The sequence below is a fragment of the Bos indicus x Bos taurus genome, chromosome 16 (assembly GCF_003369695.1).
Source record: "Bos indicus x Bos taurus breed Angus x Brahman F1 hybrid chromosome 16, Bos_hybrid_MaternalHap_v2.0, whole genome shotgun sequence".
Taxonomy (NCBI): domain Eukaryota; kingdom Metazoa; phylum Chordata; class Mammalia; order Artiodactyla; family Bovidae; genus Bos; species Bos indicus x Bos taurus.
The window spans coordinates 35,090,236-35,113,533 of record NC_040091.1 but is presented as its reverse complement, the minus strand read 5'-3'; the positions used below and the strand labels follow the sequence as shown (position 1 = coordinate 35,113,533).

Sequence of the window (23,298 nt, the reverse complement as noted above, 5' to 3'; positions counted from 1 at the left end):
TCCTTAATAAATTCTGGGTGTATAAATGGGCCTGCAAACATACTTTGTGATAAAAATGCCAATGAGGCAAGTTCAGTGTGTTCTGGAAACACATTAAATGGACATCCAGTGAAATCTTTGGAGGTCAAGAACCCTTCCTGGAGGAGCTGATACATAATCAGCTCATTATGTATTGATACATAATACAAGTTCTAATGAAAAAGAATATAAAGGAAGTAGGAGGTTCCAAGCAAAGAAAGCAGCCTATTCCTCCAATTAAAAATAAAAAAAAAATAAATTTAAAAGTTTTATCAAAAAAGCAGTATATTCAAAGGCTTGTAATTAGGAGTATAATGTCACTTAACAGACATCAATTTGGTGACTAGAAAGTACAGTGGGGGAGGGCATAAAAAGTTGGCATCTGAATAAAGGCCATGATAAACAGGACTATATCAAAAAGGGTTTTACATTCAATCTTAAAAGTTTGGACTTTAACCTGAGGACAATGGGGGATCTATTGAACTTTAGAACAGACATAGCTTTGCATTTTGGAAAGATCATCTTAGATGCATTGAAATGAATATATGGGTATGGGACAAGGAAAGAGGGGATATGAATTGGAAGATAATGGTAGTTCCCAGTGAGATGTGTCTGTGTACAGATTAGGAAAGATGCAGAGATGATGGAGATAAGTAGGCAAATCTGAGAGATATTTAGGAGGAAAAGTCTACCCAGATTTGGGAACAAAATGTTGAGGTAAATTTTATTTTTTTGCATACATTAGATGCCTGATAAAAAATCCAAGTGGAAATTTCTATTAGACAGTTGGATTTATAGATGAGGGGCTCAGAAGGGATTTTATATGTGTATTCACAGCAATAGTGGATAAAATAAGGAAGTATATGGACTCCATAGAGCCAATAAATGGGGAAAAAAGATGCTTGGGTCTCAAAAACCCTGAGAGTTTTTGACACAAGCAGAGAAATCTGGGAATGATACTAAGTTGAAGGACTAGAAAATGATGGTACAAACTGGAGACTGGACTAATGAAATACAGAAAAGTGTGATAAACACTGCAAGAATGTCAATTAAGGACTGAAAGTTGATCACTGAATTTAGCAAAAAGAATATCACTCACCACACTGAATAAAAGTTTATAAGTGAAGGACACAAGCAAGATTACATGAATTGAGAAATTGGAGAGAGAAGAATTAGAGATAGCAAGTGAAAATGAATTTGTAAAAGTAGGAGAGATAGAAGAGTAGGTAGAGTGTATCACGGGTCAACAAGGCGTTTATGACGGGAGAGAACTGTGGTGAGTAAACCAATAAATATATGGTAGTTTAAAACAGAAAATAGAAATGTGAAGGGTACAGGAAGAACCCTGGGGCAATATAACTCAGACAGGAGAGGAGGTAACAACAAGTATACATATGGTTATGTTTCTATGAGGTAAGAAGAGTTAGAAAGTTGAGAAAGCTACTCTTTATTATTTTCTCTGAAAAGTCCTGGTCCGATGCTGAGGATGACTGAGAATGAACACGACAGGGAACTTTAGGAAAATGCAGGTTACAAATAATCACTCCCACTGGATAAGTCATTTTCTATGATTCAAATCTGTGATTGCCAGGAAATCTTGAAGGCATGATTGGGATCTGAAGCCATGACATCCTAGTGTTGATCAGCCATGGCACTGAGTGGTTTTTCAGTAGCACATGCACTAGTTCATCTCAAACACAGGAACACAATGAGAGTGAGCCAGGATTAAGCACTCTGTCAGAGACTCTGTTGGAAGGACACGCTGAGGGGAAATTCAGAGCATTTGTGAGCTGAAGACGCTGATTGCTATGCTGCTGGTGTAATGACTTCTCCAATGTCTATCTTGCTGGTGAGAGGGGAATTATATGTACACACTGATCATTACTGCATTTCCACTGCTGGACAGATGCATTTTGCATGCGTGGAATTAATAAATGTATGAGTGGTCCTGTCTGAAATCCTGGTTTATCCTGTTATTATTTTATCACAGCATCATACCACAGGGAGTTTTTAGTTTGTTTACTTTACGGCAGACAGAAAGGTTATTTTACTCTAACTGGAGATAAAATATTACTCAATTTACCTTCTGACTACCAGAGATAAAGGGACAAAGTCTATTTCTAAAGAGTTCTTCAAAAGAATATCCCTTTGCCTTGCCTGAACCCACTGATTTTATTTATTTCATACATTTATTGTCTCATGTGTTGCATAAAGCTTGGCTGTGTGCTCTGCATGAATATGTAGCTTGGTCACCATCAGAACTCTTCAGAATTGAAAAGATTCATGCATTAAATTGTCTTCTTTACTTTTGCACCTCCCAGTAAAATATTTTAGCCCTATTCTATTGTTCTCATAAGTTTATTTTCTAACTCTTTAATAACTTCTGTACTTCACAATGAACTCTCTCCGACACTTCTGTTTTCATTACAGGTTATATTTTACAGAGGTCCTGTTTAAGATGGGAAAGTTTTGCATTGTTTGTATGATATAATCTATGCACACAGCTATATTTCTATCCTATTCTTTATTTTTAAACTGTCCACATCACTGTCAATTTGCTTGCATCTTTTTCTGTGACATGATATGCCCGGGATGGATTATGTGTTAAGATGTTTCAGTTATTAGTTACAGAGGTGTTCCCAACTGCACAGCTTTATTTAACTTCTGGTGGCAGCTTCTGCAAGCCATGGCCCTAGGATTTCCCTACAGTAAATGAACATACAAAGTGAAAGGCAGAATTGGCAGAAGGTACAGAAAGACAACGAGCACAGGCCTGAGAAGCAGCTACCATGATCCCCTTCCTCTCAACACCACCACTGAGGAGGGGCCCCAAGTTTCCAGACATTTATGCTCAACTATTTGCAACAACTTTTCTTGTAAAGGACTGAGTGGGACAGTGGGGATGTGATGAAAGGCAAGTTAAGGCACTGGATTAAGAAGTCTTTCCTACTTTCAATAATTTATTCCCTTTTATGATATTGCATCTTTATTAGGTTGTCATCACATATCTGTTAGTAACTTGGGGTGGTGGTTTAGTCTCTAAGTCATGTCCGACTGCTGAGACCCCATGAAGAGTAGCCCACCAGGCTACTGGAGTGGGTTGCATTTCCATCTCCAGGGGATCTTTCCAACCCAGGGATCGAACCCACGTCTCCTGCATTGGAGGTGCTATCCTTCATTGCAGGTGGTTCTTTACCGCTGAGCCACCAGGGAAGCCCTTTAGTAAATTAGGTGTATTTATTAAATTTAGGAGGCCAGTTGGGAGCTTTGTTGTTCAGTCACTCAGTCGTGTCTGACTTTTTGTGACTCCGTGGACTGCAGCATCCTAGGCTTCCCTTTCCTTCACTATCTCCCAGAGTTTGCTCAAACTCATGTCCATTGATTCAGTGATGCCATCCAACCACCTCATCCTCTGTCATCACCTTCTCCTGCCTTCAACCTTTTCCAGCATCAGGATCTTTTCCAATGAGTTGGCTCCTGGCATCAGGTCGCTAAAGTTCTGAAGCTTCAGCATCAGTCCTTCCAATGAACACCCAGGACTGATCTCCTTTAGGATGGACTGGTTTGATCTCCTTGCTGTTCAAGGGACCCTCAAGAGTCTTCTCCAGCACCACAGCTTGAAGGCATCAGTTCTTTGGTGCTTAGTCTTTTTTATTGCCCAGCTCATACATGACTACTGGAAAACCATAGTTATGACTATACAGACCTTTGTAGGCAAAGTAATGTCTCTGTTTTTTAATAGGCTGTCTAGATTTGTCATAGCTTTTTTTTTTTTTTTTCCCAACAAGCAAGCGTCTTTTAATTTCAGGGCTGCAGTGACATTAAAGGGCTGGTATTCCCATTTCTTCTGTGTATTCTTGCCTTCTATTCTTTTTTTTTCTTCTTCTTCTTTTTTTTTTTTTTCCAAATTAAAAAAATTTCTTCCCACCCTCTCCCTTTCCCACAGAGTCCATAAGACTGTTCTATACATCAGTGTCTCTTTTGCTGTCTCGTATACAGGGTTATCGTTACCATCTTTCTAAATTCCATATATATGCGTTAGTATACTGTATTGGTGTTTTTCCTTCTGGCTTACTTCACTCTGTATAATAGGCTCCAGTTTCATCCACCTCATTAGAACTGATTCAAATGTATTCTTTTTAATGGCTGAGTAATACTCCATTGTGTATATGTACCACTGCTTTCTTATCCATTCATCTGCTGATGGACATCTAGGTTGCTTCCATGTCCTGGCTATTATAAACAGTGCTGCGATGAACATTGGGGTACACGTGTCTCTTTCCCTTCTGGTTTCCTCAGTGTGTATGCCCAGCAGTGGGATTGCTGGATCATAAGGCAGTTCTATTTCCAGTTTTTTAAGGAATCTCCACACTGTTCTCCATAGCGGCTGTACTAGTTTGCATTCCCACCAACAGTGTAAGAGGGTTCCCTTTTCTCCACACCCTCTCCAGCATTTATTATTTGTAGACTTTTGGATCGCAGCCATTCTGACTGGTGTGAAATGGTACCTCATAGTGATTTTGATTTGCATTTCTCTGATAATGAGTGATGTTGAGCATCTTTTCATGTGTTTGTTAGCCATCTGTATGTCTTCTTTGGAGAAATGTCTATTTAGATCTTTGGCCCATTTTTTGATTGGGTCATCTATTTTTCTGGAGTTGAGCTGTAGGAGTTGCTTGTATATTTTTGAGATTAGTTGTTTGTCGGTTGCTTCATTTGCTATTATTTTCTCCCATTCTGAAGGCTGTCTTTTCACCTTGCTCATAGTTTCCTTTGATGTGCAGAAGCTTTTAAGTTTAATTAGGTCCCATTTGTTTATTTTTGCTTTTATTTCCAATATTCTGGGAGGTGGGTCATAGAGGATCCTGCTGTGATGTATGTCAGAGAGTGTTTTGCCTATGTTCTCCTCTAGGAGTTTTATAGTTTCTGGTCTTACGTTGAGATCTTTAATCCATTTTGAGTTTATTTTTGTATATGGTGTTAGAAAGTGTTCTAGTTTCATTCTTTTACAAGTGGTTGACCAGATTTCCCAGCACCACTTGTTAAAGAGATTGTCTTTAATCCATTGTATATTCTTGCCTCCTTTGTCAAAGATAAGGTGTCCATATGTGCGTGGATTTATCTCTGGGCTTTCTATTTTGTTCCTTCTATTCTTAATATATTCTTTTAATTTCACCATCCACAGTGATTCTGGAGCCCCAAAAAATAAAGTATGTCACTCTTTCCATTGTTTCCTGAAATATTTGCCATGAAGTGATGGGACCGGATGCCATGATCTTTGTTTTATGAATGTTGAGTTTTAAGCCAGACTTTTCACTCTACTCTTTCACCTTCACCAAGAGGCTCTTTGGTTTCTCTTTGCTTTCTCCCATAAGGGTGGTGTCATCTGCATATCTGAGGTTATCGATATTTCTCCCAGCAATCTTAATTCCAGCTTGTGCTTTATCCAGTCCATCATTTCACATGATATACTCTGCATATAAGTTAAATAAGCAGGGTGCCTTGACATACTCCTTTCCCAATTTGGAACCAGTCCATTGTTCCATGTCTGGTTCTAACTGTTGCTTCTTGACCTGCATACACATTTCAGAGGAGGCAGGTAAAGTGGTCTGTTATTCCCATCTCTGTAAGATTTTCTACAGTTTGTTGTGATCTACAGAGTCAAAGGCTTTAGTGTAGTCAGTGAAGCAGAAGCAGAGGCTTTTCTGAAAATCTCTAGCTTTTCCTATGATCTAACAGATGCTGGTAATTTGCTCTCTGATTCTTCTGCCTTTTCTAAATTCAGCTGGAACATCTGGAAGTTCATGGTTCATGTACTGTTGAAGCCTCGCATGAAGGATTTTAAGCATTTGCTAAAGTGTGAGATGAGTGCAACTGTGTGGTAGTTTGAACATTCTCTGTCATTGCCCTTCTTTGCAACTGGAATGAAAACTGACCTTTTCCAGTCCTGTGGTGACTGCTGAGTTTTCCAAATTTGCTGGCATATTGAGTGCAGGACATTATCAGCAACATCGTGTAGGATCTGAAATAGTTCAGCTGGAATTCCATCACCTCCATTAGCTTTGTTCGTAGTGAAGCTTCCTAAGGCTCAGTTGACTTGGCTCTTGGTAAGTGATCACATGGTTGTGGTTATCTGGGTAATTAAGATCTGTTTTGTATAATTCTTCTATTGTGCTCATCTTTGCATGAAATGTTCCCTTGATATCGCTAAATTTCTTGAAGAGATCTCGTCTTTCCCATTCTATTGTTTTCCTCTATTTCTTTGCATTGCTTACTTTAAAAAGCTTTCTTATCTCTCCGTGCTATTCTCTGTAATTCTGCATTCTGATGAGTATATCCTTCCTTTTCTCCTTTGCCTTTCTACTTCTCTTCTTTTCACAGCTATTTGTAAGGCCTCCTCAGACAACCTTTTTGCCTTTCTTTTTCTTGGTGATGGTTTTGATACCACCTCCTGCACAATGTTACGTAGCTCTGCCCATAGTTCTTCAGGCACTCTGCCTATCAGATCTAGTCCCTTCAATCTATTTGTCACTTCCACTGTATAACCGAAGGGATCTGACTTAGGTCATACCTGAATAGTCTAGTGGTTTTCCCTACTTTATTCAATTTAAGTCTGAATTTGGCAACAAGGAGTTCATGATCTGAGCTACAGTCAGCTCCCATTCTTGTTTTTGCTGACTGTACAGAGCTTCTCCATCTTTGGCTGCAAAGAATATAATCAATCTGATTTGTATTGACCATCTGGTGATGTCCATGTGCAGAGTTGTCTCTTGCGTTGTTGGAAAAGGATGTTTGCTATAACCAGCACATTCTCTTAGCAAAACTCTGTTACCCTTTGTCTTGCTTCATTTTGTACTCCAAGGTCAACTTGCCTGTTACTCCAGGTATCTCCTGACTTCCTACTTTTGCATTCCAGTTCCCTATGATGAAAAGGACATCTTCTAGTTGGGAACTAGAAGACATTAATAAATCTAAGAGTGCATGTTTGTAAAAAAGTGAGGCAATGGGAATTTGCCTATTATACAGGGACAAGGTTCTCCTTCCTTTATAGCTTGTTCTCTACATGCCAGTTGAGCAGAAAGGTCCCAGAAGAGTAAGTAGTTCAGGAGTCGTGTGTTCCAACCTGCAATATCATTTTATCTTACAATACCTGCTGGTATAAATGTGTCATTCCAGACAGGATGATTCACTCTCTCTCCTGAACTGTAGGAAAAAGAAATGTCTTTGACTGCTACTTTTCTAAGCTGGATGCAAGTGGTCAGACTTGAATCATGTTAAAAAAAAGAATTCCTGAAAGATTTCAGGATACTTTCTAATGGCCTTATATATTTTTGAAAAGTTCTCAGAAAAATAATCAAATCACTACTAAAACAGCTATTTCACTTAATACAATATTATTTGAGGCCTAAAGGTAAACTTCCAAACTATGTTGCCTTTTTTATGATTTTTTGAGACTCTCACTATGTCCTTACTATGCCTTCACTTTGGGTTTTTCCAGAGTGCTACAATATTTCAACCAATAAACCATGTTTTATTTCTAACAGGAGCTACCACTTGCCCATAAAACTCATACTTCCATGCAATAAAAACAACTTCCTTAGGCTGCCTCAGAACATTTAGAATACTTTCTTACGGTTGGATAACATTTATTCTTGCCTTTACTCAGACAAAAATATATGACATGAAATCTATGAATTGATAAGCCCAGGATATTTCATTTTATGTCCTACAATTGAACCCTTCATGTCATGTAGGGTAACTGGAATCTAGGGCTTATACTTTGAGATAAACCTCTACTAGAGCTTGAACAATAAATATGAAAATGCCGTCTATACAATGATAAGTGAAATATTAAAATAAAAAGTCTATTTTTATATTAATGTTCTCTTTGTTAAAAATGCTTAAAATTAAATAATGTTTAAACCTCCAATATGTATGAGACTCACAGTAAAGATGCCAGATATGGAGCAAAGAACAAAACAAAGTCCTTCTACTTACAAAGTTCACAGTCTAGTGAAAATTTGCCTCAGACTTTGGGAAATGTCCTGAAATTAGACCATCATGTGACAACGGAAGGGCATCCCAGGCCTCTGTGCACAGGGGTGGTGTTATGTCAACATGCTCTTGAAAGAGGTCAATCCTAAAATTATCCTTAGCAAAGGTCAGTCCTCAGATGTCCTTGGGAAACCTCAATCCTAGAGTCAGCAATGAGAGTTTAGAAACTGTGGCTAAGAGTAGAATGAAGGCAAATTCTATCCTTTTCTCACTGACTATGAGTGAAAAAGCCCAGATACTGGACCTGAATATACCTGGAAGATTGTCAGTGTTGGGGATGTTGGCCACTGTCACTAGACATGAGCAGGGCAAGAGGGAGTCAGCTTCTAAAGGACCCAGAGACAAATTTTGACTATGAAGGGGTGATAGCTACACTTGTTGATGTATTTCCCTACTACTCTCCATGAGACTCAAACAAATCTTGTGAAAAGTTAGTCTGAGAGACGAAAGTGGAAGTTGGGAAGAAGTACAGACTTCATAGCTTCTAGGCAGGAATGGTGCCCTTAGCTGGGATCAAACTGTGGTGGCAGGGGGTCATCATGCTGGGACACAGCAACCTTATAAGGACAACTGAAGCTGTGGCAAGGATGTGGGCCTCACAAACTGATGAGGGCAAAGGGGACATGAGATACTGGCTCCTGAGTGGCCCAGGAAAACTCCCATACATAGGGAGGGAAAGACACTGAGTGAGACAAATTCCAGCTAAAAAAAGTCAGAAATAACTTAGGCCATCAGAAAAGACTGAGAAAAAAAATGTGCCAGAATTTTAGTGGTGATTACCTGACTGCTTTTTATGAGAACTTTTTATTCTCCTCTTTATATTTGTTCACATTTCCTAAATTATTTATGGTAGATTTATATTGCTTTTTAATAGTTCAGAATATTTTAAGAAAATGTATACAACTAAAGTACTACGTGTGACATCTGACATCTATCCTCCCAAAAGATATATTGAACTACCCACCAAGCAGAGCAGAAGGTATACTTGAGGAAATACCTAAGGAAAAACTGGCAGATCATTTAATGAAGAGTCATAGCAAACGCCTTCTTCCAACAACACTAGAGAAGACTCTACATGTGGACATCACCAGATGGTCAATACCAAAATCAGATTGATTATATTCTCTGCAGCCAAAGATGGAGAAGCTCTATATAGTCAGCAAAAACAAGACCAGGAGCTGACTGTGGCTCAGATTATGAACCCCATATTGCCAAATTCAGACTGATATTGAATAAAGTAGGGAAAACCACTAGTCTATTCAGGTATGACCTAAATCAAATCCCTTATGAATATACAATGGAAGTGAGAAATGGATTCAAGGGATTAGCTCTAATAGACAGAGTGCCTGAAGAACTATGGATGGAGGTTCATGACACCATACAGGAGGCAGGGATCAAGACCATCACCAAGAAAAAGAAATGCAAAAAAGCAAAATGGTTGTCTAAGGAGGCCTTAAAAATAGCTGTGAAAAGAAGAGAAGTGAAAGGCAAAGGAGAAAAGGAATGATATACCCATTTGAATGGAAAATTCCAAAGAATAGCAAGGAGAGATAAGAAAACCTTCCTCAGAGATCAGTGCAAAGAAATAGAGGAAAACAGGAAAATGGGAAAGACTAGAGATCTCTTCTAGTCTTAGAAGATAGAAAATTAGAGATACCAAGGGAACATTTCATGCAAAGATGGGCTCAATACAGGACAGAAATGGTATGGACCTAACAGAAGCAGGAGATATTAAGAAGAGGTGGCAAGAATACACAGAAGAACTATACAAAAAAGATCTTCATGATCCAGATAATCACGATGATGTGATCACTCACCTAGAGCCAGACATCCTGGAATGCGAAGTCAAGTGGGCCTTAAGAAGCATCACTACAAAAAAAGTTAGTGGAGATGATAAAATTCCAGTTGAGCTATTTCAAATCCTACAAGATGATGCTGTGAAAGTGCCGCATGCAATATGACAGCAAATTTGGAAAACTCAGCAGTGGCCACAAGACTGGAAAAAGATTAGTTATCATTCCAGTTGCAAAGAAAGGCAATGCCAAAGAATGCTCAAAGTACCGTACAATTGCACTTATCTCACACACTAGTAAAGTAATGCTCAAAATTCTCCAAGGTAGGCTTCAACAGTACGTGAACCGTGAAATTCCAGATGTTCAAGCTGGATTTAGAAAAGGCAGAGGAACAAGATATGAAATTGCTAACATCCATCAAATCATCGAAAAAACAAGACAGTTCCAGAAAAACATCTATTTTTGCTTTATTAACTATGCCAAAGCCTTTGACTGTGTGGATCACAACAAACTGTGAAAAATTCTTCAAGAGATGGGAATACCAGACCATCTGACCTGCTTCCTGAGAAATATGTATGCAGGTCAGGAAGCAACAGTTAGAACTGGATGTGGAACAACAGACTGGCTCCAAATAGGAAAAGGAGTATGTCAAGGCTGTATATTGTCACCCTGCTTATTTAACTTATATGCAGAGTACATCATGAGAAACGCTGGGCTGGAAGAAACACAAGCTGGAATCAAGATTGCCAGGAGAAATATCAATAACCTCAGATATGCAGATGGCACCACCTTTACGGCAGAAAGTGAAGAGGAACTAAAAAGCCTCTTGATGAAAGTGAAAGAGGAGAGTGAAAAAGTTGGCTTCAAGCTCAACATTCAGAAAACGAAGATCATGGCATCCGGTCCCATCACTTCATGGGAAATAGATGGGGAAACAGTGGAAACAGTGTCAGACTTTATTTTAGGGGGCTCCAAAATCGCTCTAGACGGTGACGGCAGTCATGAAACTGAAAGACGCTTGCTCCTTGCAAGAAAAGTTATGACCATCCTGCTGCTGCTGCTGCTGCTGCTAAGTCGCTTCAATCGTGTCTGACTCCGTGCGACCCCACAGACGGCAGACCATCCTAGGCAGCATATTAAAAAGGAGAGACATTACTGTGCTAACAAAGGTCCATCTAGTCAAGGCTATGGTTTTTCCAGGGGTCATGTATGGATGTGAGAGTTGGAATATAAAGAAATCTAAGTGCTGAAGAATTGATGCTTTTGAACTGTGGTGTTGGAGAAGACTCTTGAGAGTCCCTTGGACTGCAAGGAGATCTAACCAGTCGATCCTAAAGGAAATCAGTCCTGAATATTCTTTGGAAGGACTGATGCTAAAGCTGAAACTCCCCACACTTTGGCCACTTGACGTGAAGAAGTGACTCATTTGAAAAGACCCTGATGCTGGGAAAGATTGAAGGCAAGAGGAGAAGGGGATGAAAGAGGATGAGATGGTTAGATGGCATCACCGACTCAATGGACATGAGTCTGAGTAAACTACGGGAGTTGGTGATGGAAATGACCTGGCATGCTACACTTCATGGGGTCGCAAAGAGTTGGACACAACCGAGTGACTGAACTGAACTGAACTGAAAGCTTCACTGGTCAAACAGCCAGAAACAGATTAAAGAAGTTGTATGTTTATCACTGCTTACAGAAGCTCCCAATTACAGAAACCACATATGTTTTCAAGGATGAACCTCAGCAAAGGAAGAATCAAACTTCAGGTTTGCTGAAATAGACAAGTAATTCCCCAGAGTCAGAAAACTGACACTCTCTTTGGGCCATTCAATAGCATCAGTGTTAGTGACACCTAGAAGTTCTCTTTCCAAAAATTTAGATTAAATCATATGAGCAGTTATTTATATAAAAATAACACAAACCATATTCTGAGTGTGTGCCTCAGGTGAAATGGAGTTAATCAGAATTCTACGGTATGTATTCAAATGGGCCTCAGTGCCCAGGTATTAGGAAGGAGGAATTCTGGATAATTCAAAAGGTCCAATCACTTAAATTTTAATATAACTGCAAAATTTTTAAAAGCATTTTAGTTTTATTAGATGAAAGAATTCCTCACTTACAGGGTAATTTTCAAAATTTAAAAATCATATTATTTGTTACATTGAATTTCTCAGACATTATTTTTTAAAGGTTTTTTTTTTTTTTTTTTTTTTACTGTGAGAGCAGCAATCTTTATGCACGGTTTGTGATCAAATGATAGCTGAACAGACCAGTATATTCATGCCATAGTAAGACCATATTTACATTACAAAGCTTCTATCAGCACTTCTCATGTTTTCTGTACTATTGTAGCTATCATTTCTGATCATTCTTAGTGGTAATAAAAGGAAAAGCTTCACTATTATGATATAGAAATAAAGCAAGTAGCAATGCCCTCAACTCAAATACAAAGGGGAAAATAATTTATTCTCCAGCTAGGAGATAAAAAATACTGTTATATTTAATAAAAAACAAAGGGGCTTGACTTTTTAGATAGTTCTTATACAACTGTCTATGGTTTCCACTGGATAAGATATAATTACTTACACTTCCCTTCGTTTTCTGAGTAGTCTACTTTGATGAATAGGGATATTTTCAATGATATCTTATGCTCTAGCCTTATCAGCTTTACTAATTCTTTTTACTTTTCTTTTCCTCTTTCTAATTTTTTCTGTCTTTCCTTTCTACTTTCTATTTTCCTTCCTTTCCTTTTTTTAAAAAGTGGTACATGCCCCATTTCTTCTCCAAAATAAAAATATTCAGGAATATGTGTATGCAAAAAGATTAATAAAAAATAAAGTGAAGACCTAAAAAGAAGAAGACAGCAATCAGGTCAATCAGCTCCTAAAAGAATTTAGACAATGTCACAGGGCACTTTGATCTGTGGAGTAATCCATATTTCTGGTTTTTCCAGTGGAAATGATAGAAGTATCAAGCTCTGCTGAGATAGAAAATGTTCCTAAGGGGAGTTAATCACATAGTTAAAAGTACACTGAACAAGGCTATCATTGTGCTTATTCTAGTTTTATAAGCAAAAAAGACTGCAATTCTAATCACATTCCCAGATGCTTTTAGTATATTCCTTAACAGTTGGCAACTATAAGTAAAATATAAAAAATCAGACAATCAGGTAAACTTGAGGGAGGTTACAAAACTTTGGGGCTGCTAGCCAGTTATAGATGCATGCTGCTAGCTAGTAAAAACTAGCATTGCCAGAGAGCACCTGCTGTTCATTTTTTTATCTGGAAAAATTAATCCAGATACATTTGATATAAAAAAATGAACACTTTCAGATCCAGGCAAAGAATATCATTTCACTTTCCAGATGAGGTTCCTGAGACTCCGAACAGAGCTGAGATGCGGAGCAGGGGTTCACAGCTCATGTATCAAACATCATGGCAACTCAATATATTTGTTAGAGATTGGTAGTTCCATGATCTGAAACTTAGCTTTCTGGTCTACCACCTACTATATGAAGTTTCTCTCTTTTTTCCTTTGAGATTGAATAACATACTGTTGACACTTGAACAATGTGGAGGTTTGGGGCACTGATCCACCACACAATTGAAAATATAAGTATAATTTTACAGTCAATCCTCCATATCCAGGGTTCCACATCTTCAGATTTAAAACTTCAGATTTTATAGTATTGCAGTATTTGCTACTGAAACAATCTACAAATAAGTGGACCTATGTAGTTCAAAGCTGTGTTGTTTAAGGGTCAACTGTATAGCAAGTTTTCAACAGGTACTTGGCGCATAGTTGGTACTCAGTACATGTGAATTTTTTTGTCTCCTTCCTATTCATATGATTTAAATAGGAAAAAAACATGCAGCATGGTACCTGGGGGCACCCAATTAATTAGTGCTAATGTATTATAATTATTTTCTGTTATTGCAATATAGTAATCGAGGTGGGAGATGAAGACAGCCAGAAGCCAAAACCAGAAAAAGCCTCTATCAGCAGGAAAGATGGCCTGCTCATAGGTACACCATGGCAGACATGCTGGCAATTACAGCTTCTATTCTGGCAATCAGAACTTTGATTTATGGACTTCTGAATATTTTTCAGTACATTCTGGGCTTTGAGTTTTAGTTATGTAGAGTAACTGCATGATTATATTAAAAAATGACACTAGCACTTACTTGTTTCGTTATGAAATATGGCATTTAAATGCAAATGCAAAATACAGATAAATGGGGGAAAGGAAGAGAAGGACGTGTGGCTAGGATATAAGTTAAATGAAAGAGTTGAGGCCAGTAGCATAGATATGTCTGAAATGTACTTGCTGGTTTTGATTACTTTAACTGGAAGATACCATAGAGTAAACATTTGCAGACTTTTTACTTTCTGCCATGCTAAAGCATTCCCAAGGGGGCAAAGCCCACCAAAAGAGAGGTTCCTTATTATATTCAATATAAAGATATTAATGCCATATTTGTATTTTAAATATTTAAGTATTTTAAAACCTGGGGTTCCAATGGAGTACATGAAAAAAAGAAAAGCTGATAAGACACTAAAATGAATGCATAATGGAAACTATGGTTCTTGCTCATCTCACATGAAAATAATTAGAACAACATATAGTATTCCCTGTGTACATAACTGGGCTTCCCTGGTGGCTCAGATGGTAAAGAATCTGCCTGCAGGAGACCTTGGTTTGATTCCTAGGTCAGGAAGATCCCCTGGGGAAGGGAATGGCTACCCACTCCAGTATTCTTGCCTGGAGAATTCCACAGACAGAGGCAGGAGAAGGGACATGGGTTGGGAGTAGGTACTCAAATAATATGAGGAATTTATTAGTGTTTTCTTTAAGCATTACTTGTAACAGAAAATGCAAATTTGTAAGATGTATGCTTGGGTAATATCTATCACTCTGAACAATGTTAAACTAATCAGGCTTGTTAGAGGTGTGTATGTGATGGCTCCAGTCTATGATTTCTTGAATATTATCATCAGAATTTAAAATTATGCCTTAGAAACACAGAATATTTTCTTATAATGGTTCTTTAGCATGGAAACAATAATTAATAAAGCGGTCACTTTAATTTATTTCATATTGACATGATAACTTGTCAACTGGACAATAAAATATGTATTTTTATAGGTTCAGAGTGTTTTAAATGCTTCTACTTTCCACTATCCAAGTAAGACTATTGTTTGAAACAAGAGTATAGGGAAAAGATCTCCTTCTATTCTGCCTATATTACATATGAATTGAGATATATAGGAAATAGCTCTGACAAAAGGTATACTCAGTATGTAATAGGTAAATATAACAACAAATCCCAGAAAATCAAGTACTTTATTCCAAAAGATACTGAAACATCTTATCAGGTAGATCTATGCAGCTACCATGGCTGCCAATCATTTAAGGAAAAGCAGGATCTAGTTTGGAAATAATTGTGCAAAAAGGAGCATACACACAGGATAGAGATTTGGGAAAAGTTTCAATGCATTTAAATGGGTTTTTGTCAGATTTGGGGCATTCATAGTTTCTTCTCAGTTGATTCTCCAATTGTAAAATAACTATGTCTGTATGGCTACTTCATGATATTTTTGTGGTATTCAGATGAAATGATCTATTTAAAATCTATGTTTTAAAATTGTTTTAAAAACTAAAAACAGAGATATTCTATACTTTCTCAAATCTGAAACACACTGTTCTCACTGGCAAGTTAACCAAATCCATGGAATACAAAGGCCATATGTAACAGAATAGAATTTAGAACACTCTCTCTAGAGGACCTGTGGCAGGACTTAGGGGCAGATGACAGACTCTATAATGCTGAACACAATAGATTGATTCAATTTTGATAAAACATCCAGGTGAATCTCAATTTTGTACAAATCTCAATTTTCAGTTTTTTTTTTTTACATAGATGATACTTCTAAAGAAAAAAATTGCAACTGTTCAAAATTAAGTTTTTATCCTGGATAAATCTACATTTATCCTTAATCTTATTCTTCTGTGTGCATTTTAAACCATTTCTTTTACTTTGGGTTTGGTTTAGATGAAGAAAAGTTTATTTGAAATTTCTTCCTCCTCAATTCTCCTCATCCACTTAGGAGATCACAAACTAAATCAGTAGTTATCATAAATTTGGTATCACTTCCATGGATTCCATAAGTTAAAAAAAAATCAAGTGATAACTGAGAACTGATTAATCTTGGCACTTCAGTCAATGACTGGACAGGATGTATGTTCTCTGCCATTATGTTACTGAGATTTGACTGAAGCAATAAGACCAACATGTAAAATAAAATATAAAAGATAATAAAATTAAGCTAACAAATGTAAATATGCTTGGAAAATATTCATGGTAAAGGAAAGCCAATGGGAGCTGAATGATAAATAAAAGGTTTCATGCAACAGGTTGTGTTTTTTAAGGCTAATATAAAAATTGCATACATTTTTAGAGAATTCAATTTAGTTAAATGTGCCTGCAAATGTTCAGGGTTTTAAAAGAATCTGGCCTATTTAAAAGTAAAATTAGGATTTTGGCACACGTGCATGTTAACTCATTTGAGCTTCACAAAACACTGTACTAAAATCATCTTACTGAAAAGAAGAAAAAAAGTAAAAACAGAAATTAAGTAACTTGCCCAATGCCCCATAGAGAGTAAGTATATATAGAGATTCAAGCTCAAGCATGTCAGCAGAGCCCATGACCCATCTTCAATTCCAGGATGCCTCTCAAGGAATACTGGGTTCTCAAGAAGCATGGGCTGATAAGAGAAAAGTAGAGTGGTTAGGGTGCCACTTAGGGAACATATACACGTTTAATGATCTTTGATTTCCAGAGGTCATAGTGAGACTCATGTCAAATCTTCACTACTCATTAGTCTGAGGTATTACTCACCTTAATCAGTATCATTTCAAGAGTTTGGTAACAGTGACCCTTCCAGTGAGAGGCAGCAAGGATCACAGATGAGCAGGGTGATATCAAGGAGTTATTGATGGTTTGTCAATTATTTCGTGAAGGATGGAAAATTCACTGAAGCTTTATCTTTTGATAAATTCATTCAATTAGTATGATCTGATATTGGATACAAAGCATATTTACTAAGAAAAGATGAACAAGTGCTGGAGGGTGGATTTTGCAACTCCAAACCAAAAGCTAGTAGGACATATCATAGGAGGGCAGATCTGAAAGGCAGAAGGAATATAAATGTGGAAGGTTTTTTAGTAAGTGTCCCAGTTGGCTTGCACCCTTCTGCATCCATGTTTTTGGATAGTACCTTCCTACACTGGCTCTGTTCCTAGCCACGGTGCTTGCCTTGGCAAATGAAACAAGAGAAAATGCGACACAAGCAGAAGCCTGTGTTGCCCTTGGAACCCTGAAAACACCCTGGTAAAAAGCCACTGCAAGCAGGCTGGAGGATGAGAGAATGAGATGCACCTGGCTGACAGCCTACTGAGTACCAAATATGTCAGAAATCCTAGATCATCCACCCACCAGCTGGCTACAGTCCATAAGAAAGTCCAGCAGGAATCAACCAAGGAAACTGGCCAGAAGACGTGACCAGCCAATCCACAGAGCTGTTTATTCTAAGCCACTAAGTTTTAGGGTAGTTTGTTACACAGCAAAAGTTAATCGATATGATAGAATACTATTTCAAACAATGGGGGAAAAAACAAACAAAAGGTTACTACTTTTATCTAAGAGCACAGATTACCTGTTTCTTGTTTCCCAATAGAGACCTGAAAAACCAGAAGGCTTATACTGTAAGGAATAAATGGTGTGCCCATGCAGAAAGGACCTTAGAGAACTCAAAGAATACCATACTTCAGAATGGTAGGAGAACAGCTGAATTATTCTCATGCAACCGGCAGTAAAACAGAAAAACACCACGGGGCCTTAGTAAGTTCAATGTATTTTCTCTAAACAAAATACATCTCATTTTAATTTCAAGGATGTGAAAAATTTGCGACACATGAAGGCTCTTCTTACATGACGCTTTTTAAAATTCATTAAATTCCTCATAATTAGGAAGGCAATGGCACCCCACTCCAGTACTCTTGCTTGGAAAATCCCATAGACGGAGGAGCCTGGTAGGCTGCAGTCCGTAGGGTCGCTGAGGGTCAGACACTACTGAGTGACTTCACTTTCACTTTCTAGGCAATGAAAAAGTGTGCTCCTAGAAACTGTTTTCAAACTCTGCATATTGGTTTTGTGTTGCAGAATACACTAAATGTCTACCACAATGAATGAGTCCATGACTGCAATAAGACCATTAAAAACAAAATATAGGCATGATAAAAAGAAGTTGGAATTAAAAATAAAATTGTTTTCAAACCTCACACAAAAAAACATAGTTAAGGGAAAATTAACGAGATTTAGTTCTGTGTGTTTTCATAAGAGAAATCTCATTATTTCATAATCACTTTCTATAAATTATATGTATAATTATTTTGGACATGTATAATGCTCATCCATTCTAACAGTCACCAATCACTTGAGTTAAATATTATAAAATAGGATATTACATATTGAAAAAAATTATAGTAAACTGAATTAAATACGGTTAAATATACTATAGTTTTTAGTTAAATATACATTGATCAGCATAAAATCTGTATATATGTGAAAAATATAGTTAAATATAATTATAATTTTTCAGATTTGCTTGCCAAGTTTGTTTGTCATGTTAGCCCTGAGGAAACATATTTCTTAAAACCACAAAGAAAATAATTCTATGGGAAAATGATTTATTTACCTGGATCTTCTATGGTTAAGTTCTTTATTAACCATTGAACGATATCTGACCCTAGAATAAGAAAAAAAGAAAAACACAAATATATGTGAATATCTATATATGTTAAGTTCAAGAACATTTAACAGCACTCATAAGAGAAGGAATGTTTCTAATTATTATAACAGATTAAGGATCAGCCATACACGATGTGTTGAAAATAGTGTGAATACATTGTCTTCATTCAATGAGTCAAGTGCAAACTAGTCGTTATTAAATATGAAATGTTTAAACAGAAAGATTTAATATACTAGTATTGGATAAAGTGATTCATTTATTTATTCACTTTATGAATGATTGCTGAGTATCTATTATGTTTTAAGCACAATTCTTAGTATGGCAAAGCCAATACTTTATAATATGATAGTTGTCTAATTTCTGGTTTGCTCCATCCATCCCTATATCTACTCTCAAGTCAACCCAAATGTGCTGTCAGTTTTTGAAACTCCTTTGTGTTTCAAGCCTTTATAGTACTATTCTCTTTGACTGAAAGGTCTTTCTACTATTTCAAGACACTCAAGATTGATTTACACAGTAGACCTTCCCTTGATCCTCACCTTTGGCAGTGTGCATGGAGAGCCTTAAGCCAGTCAAAAGAAAAGTAGAGTAGTCAACATTTCTGCCAGTTGTGATCCAAGATTGAAAGGCCCTGAGCTAGTTCAGTGTACAAGAGAATTAGAACAAAATCAGACTTGTGACTAATTAGGGTTGGAGTTGGCCAGTGGGGGAACTATGAGGACTCAAGTTTTCCAGTCCAGAAGCATTATGGATGAACAGAATGGTAGGAAATGGGAGATTCCAGAAGAGGAGATTTACCTAAGAGGTTCATTTCTGTTTAACTTGGTTTTCAGTGTAATTCATTTCTACATAAAATAACAACAACAAAAAATATGTAATGTAAACACTCAGTAAACTGCCTCAGCGCTGCATGGATGAAATTCTGTGAAAATCAAGATTCCATTTCTACCTCTCTTGGAGACTTGGTAGGGTTGTAGCCTACCCACCTGAGATCTGGTAAATGACATTAACAGCGGGCAAATGATTCCAGTTGCTTAAAACCGAATGGGTCCAAATTAATTTTAAAATAAACTTGATTATCAAACTTGACAATGTTTATGAAATTTCCTAAAATTTATGAAAACATTTACACCCAAAATAGCCTTTAATAAGCACGTGTTTTGCAAATATTGAATCGAATTTGTGCTATTTCATAGCTGTTCCTTTAAAACTGCCAATGATTTAAATGCATTTGAGATGATGGATTCATCTAGATCCTAAAGAAAGCTCTGAGGAAATGAAGGACAGGAAACCATTCACAAGAGCATGGATATTGCAAAGTGTTGTGCCTAACTTGCCACTAACACCCTAAGTTATCTTGAGGAGTTGTCTTCCCTTTTGAAAAAAGCAGAAACTCAGCTTTTCAAATATGTATGTAGTGCTACTTGACCAATGTAGAATTTCAAGTACCTAAATGTTATTAGCTATCTCCAGGCACCCTGCTTATTTTTCACAGTTGAGCATCTATTTAGGGAAAATATACAAGCAACCATTGGAAAATGTCTATTCTTTTGAAGAGAGCCAAATATTGGTTCCAGGACTATATTTTTTTCTTATTGTGAAAGATGATTTTAAAATATCTTAAGAAAAAGTTTTTTTTTTTTTTTTTAAGGTTTTCTTCTCTCTTCCTCCACCCTACTTTCCTGAACAGAAAGAAATGCAAAGAAGCCTACTTTTTGAAATTGCATTTAATACAAGAAACAAGAAACTTATTTTACTGGCCTGGTTTTTGGTTATTTCTGTCACAGAGGTAGTCTCAGTTCAGCATAAAAAAGCCAGTTTGATTGCTTGTCAGTATAATCATAGTGGTTTTATTGTTGTGTGATCACCCAATATATTTATGGCTTTAAGTTAACACATTATGAATTATTATTTTATTGTTAAATGTATCATATTCATATCATGTTCATCATATTCATTTATTAGGCACCTATGTTAGCAAGACCTTAACTCCCAGTTGAGACAATTAGAGACAGAGAAAGGAAAGAAAAAAATTCCAGCATCTTATGGAACCAAGAGATTGAAAGAGAAATGTGTTATCATAGTCACATTAACAACTGATTCAATGGCTTTATAGTCAGGAGGGGTAGAGGGAGGAATAGCACCTTTGTAGCAATTTCTAAGCTTTATCTTTAACATTAACAAATAAGTGGGCTGCTGCTGCTGCTAAGTCGTTTCAGTCTTGTCCGACTCTGTGCGACCCCATCGATGGCAGTCCACCAGGCTCCCTCGTCCCTGGGATTCTCCAGGCAAGAACACTGGAGTGGGTTGCCATTTCCTTCTCCAATGCATGAAAGTGAAAAGTGAAAGAGAAGTCGTTCAGTCGTGTTCGACTCCTAGCGACCCTATGGACTGCACCCTACCAGGCTCCTCTGTCCATGGGATTTGCCAGGCAAGAATACTGGAGTGGGTTGTCATACATTAATAAATAAGTGGGCAGATCTGCTAAAATTTTCATGCACAAATGTATATATGCAGAATACTTCAGCGTTTCATTTATCTTTATACTGAGGACATCAGAGTAACAAGTAGGATGTTTTGTTTTGTTTTGTTTTTATTTTAAATTGCATTAGAGCTATCAATTAGCTACAATGTGAAATTAATAGAGATGTAACAGTATCTTATACCCTAAGAGATAAAAGTCGTCCCTGTCACTGCAGCTTCTGGAAAGTTGAGCCTTGATCTGTGCTTTTGTCTTGAAATCTTAGAGCATCTATCACTTTTAGGGTTACAAAATTATGTGTTCTCTCTACTTAACATAAGCAGTGTAAATTATATTATTGTATATACCCACCACTTCATGGGAAATAGATGGGGAAACAGTGGAAACAGTGTCAGACTTTATTTTTCTGGGCTCCAAAATCACTACAGATGGTGACTGCAGCCATGAAATTAAAAGACACTTACTCCTTGGAAGGAAAGTTATGACCAACCTAGATAGCATATTCAAAAGCAGAGACATTATTTTGCCAACAAAGGTTCGTCTAGTCAAGGCTATGGTTTTTCCTGTGGTCACGTATGGATGTGAGAGTTGGACTGTGAAGAAGGCTGAGCGCCAAAGAATTGATGCTTTTGAACTGTGGTGTTGGAGAAGACTCTTGAGAGTCCCTTGGACTGCAAGGAGATTCAACCAGTCCATTCTAAAGGCGATCAGCCCTGGGATTTCTTTGGAAGGAATGATGCTAAAGCTGAAACTCCAGTACTTTGGCCACCTCATGCGAAGAGTTGACTCATTGGAAAAGACTCTGATGCTGGGAGGGATTGGGGGCAGGAGGAGAAGGGGATAACAGAGGATGAGATGGCTGGATGGCATCACTGACTCGATGGACATGGGTCTGGGTGAACTCCGGGAGTTGGTGATGGACAGGGAGGCCTGGCGTGCTGTGATTCATGGGGTCACAAAGAGTTGGACAGGACTGAGCTACTGATCTGATCTGATCTGATCTGATAATCCTATAATCTATGATTTGAAGTGAAAACAAGCAAAACAAGCAAGTGATCCTCACACACTGCTCATAGTTCTCCACATGCCATATTGTTTTTACTTCCATGACTGCTTATGCTATTGTCTCTTTTTCCTTCAGTTAATCCCAGATGACTTCATCAACTTCAGTTCATATATTACCTACGTCAGGAAGCCTACTCTTCTCACCCTCACCTCCACCTTACCAGGTAATCTGTTTCTCCTTTAAAACCTATTAATATCCTCATCATTCATTACACTTGTCAATGGTTTTATCGACCTCTGTTAATTTTTGTCTCTCTTTTCCTTGCTTGTTGAGTTCCTTGGAGGTCAGGGTGTGTGTTACTCATCCCTGGATCTAAAACACCCAGACCAGTGGCTGACATATAAAAGGTGATGAGCAAGTGTTAAAAGGATGAATGAACAAACAGCAAGATTTCTCCCCTCATATCCTACTCTAAGGGAATTTATAAAACAAAGGCAGTGGTCATACAAAGATATTTGACTGGCATATAGTTTTCAGCTACCATAATTTCTCTTCATAGTGATAATCTTCCCTTTCCAAGGCAATCACTTCAGAACACCCTCCATAATTAAAGAAAGAATCAAAGACATTTAGACATAAATACTATCTCCTCATCCATGCTACAGACTTGAGTAGTAAAGGGGCTTCCTCAAGACTGCTCCAATGCTGAGTGACAAGACCAGGACTAGATTCTATGCTGAGGCTACTGTATTTCCACTCAGGCCATATAGCCTCTCCAGATTACAGCAAATCCCCTCACAAGTGACAACTATAACTATCCCCACCCGAACCTGAAAATGAAGTTCATCAAAAGAAAAATATTGTTCAATTTTTATAAATATGATATATGAGGACTTGTAAGCAACCAAAGACAGCAAGGAGATCAAACTAGTCAATCCTAAAGGATATCAGTCCTGAATACTCATTGGAAGGACTGATGCTGAAGCTGAAACTCCAATACTTTGGCCATCTGATGCAAAGAATTGATTCACTGGAAAAGACCCTGATGCTGGGGAAGATTGAAAGGCAGGAGGAGAAGGGGACAACAGAGGACGAGATGGTTGGATGGCATCACTGACTCAATGGACATG

General features: G+C 37.6%; 1 protein-coding gene across 7 annotated transcripts in view; it reads right to left on the bottom strand.

The window, feature by feature from the left end:
- Positions 1-23,298, bottom strand: part of RGS7 (regulator of G protein signaling 7) — a 486,265-nt gene that overhangs the window by 105,533 nt on the left and 357,434 nt on the right. For 6 of the 7 annotated variants that reach the window (XM_027564728.1, XM_027564730.1, XM_027564734.1 and 3 more), the window contains one exon: positions 18,627-18,677. The exons of the other annotated variant lie outside the window; for it this stretch is intronic. In XM_027564728.1, coding sequence (XP_027420529.1) covers positions 18,627-18,677 — 51 coding nt within the window. The remainder of the gene's footprint in view (positions 1-18,626; positions 18,678-23,298) is intronic. 7 annotated transcript variants of the gene reach the window in all.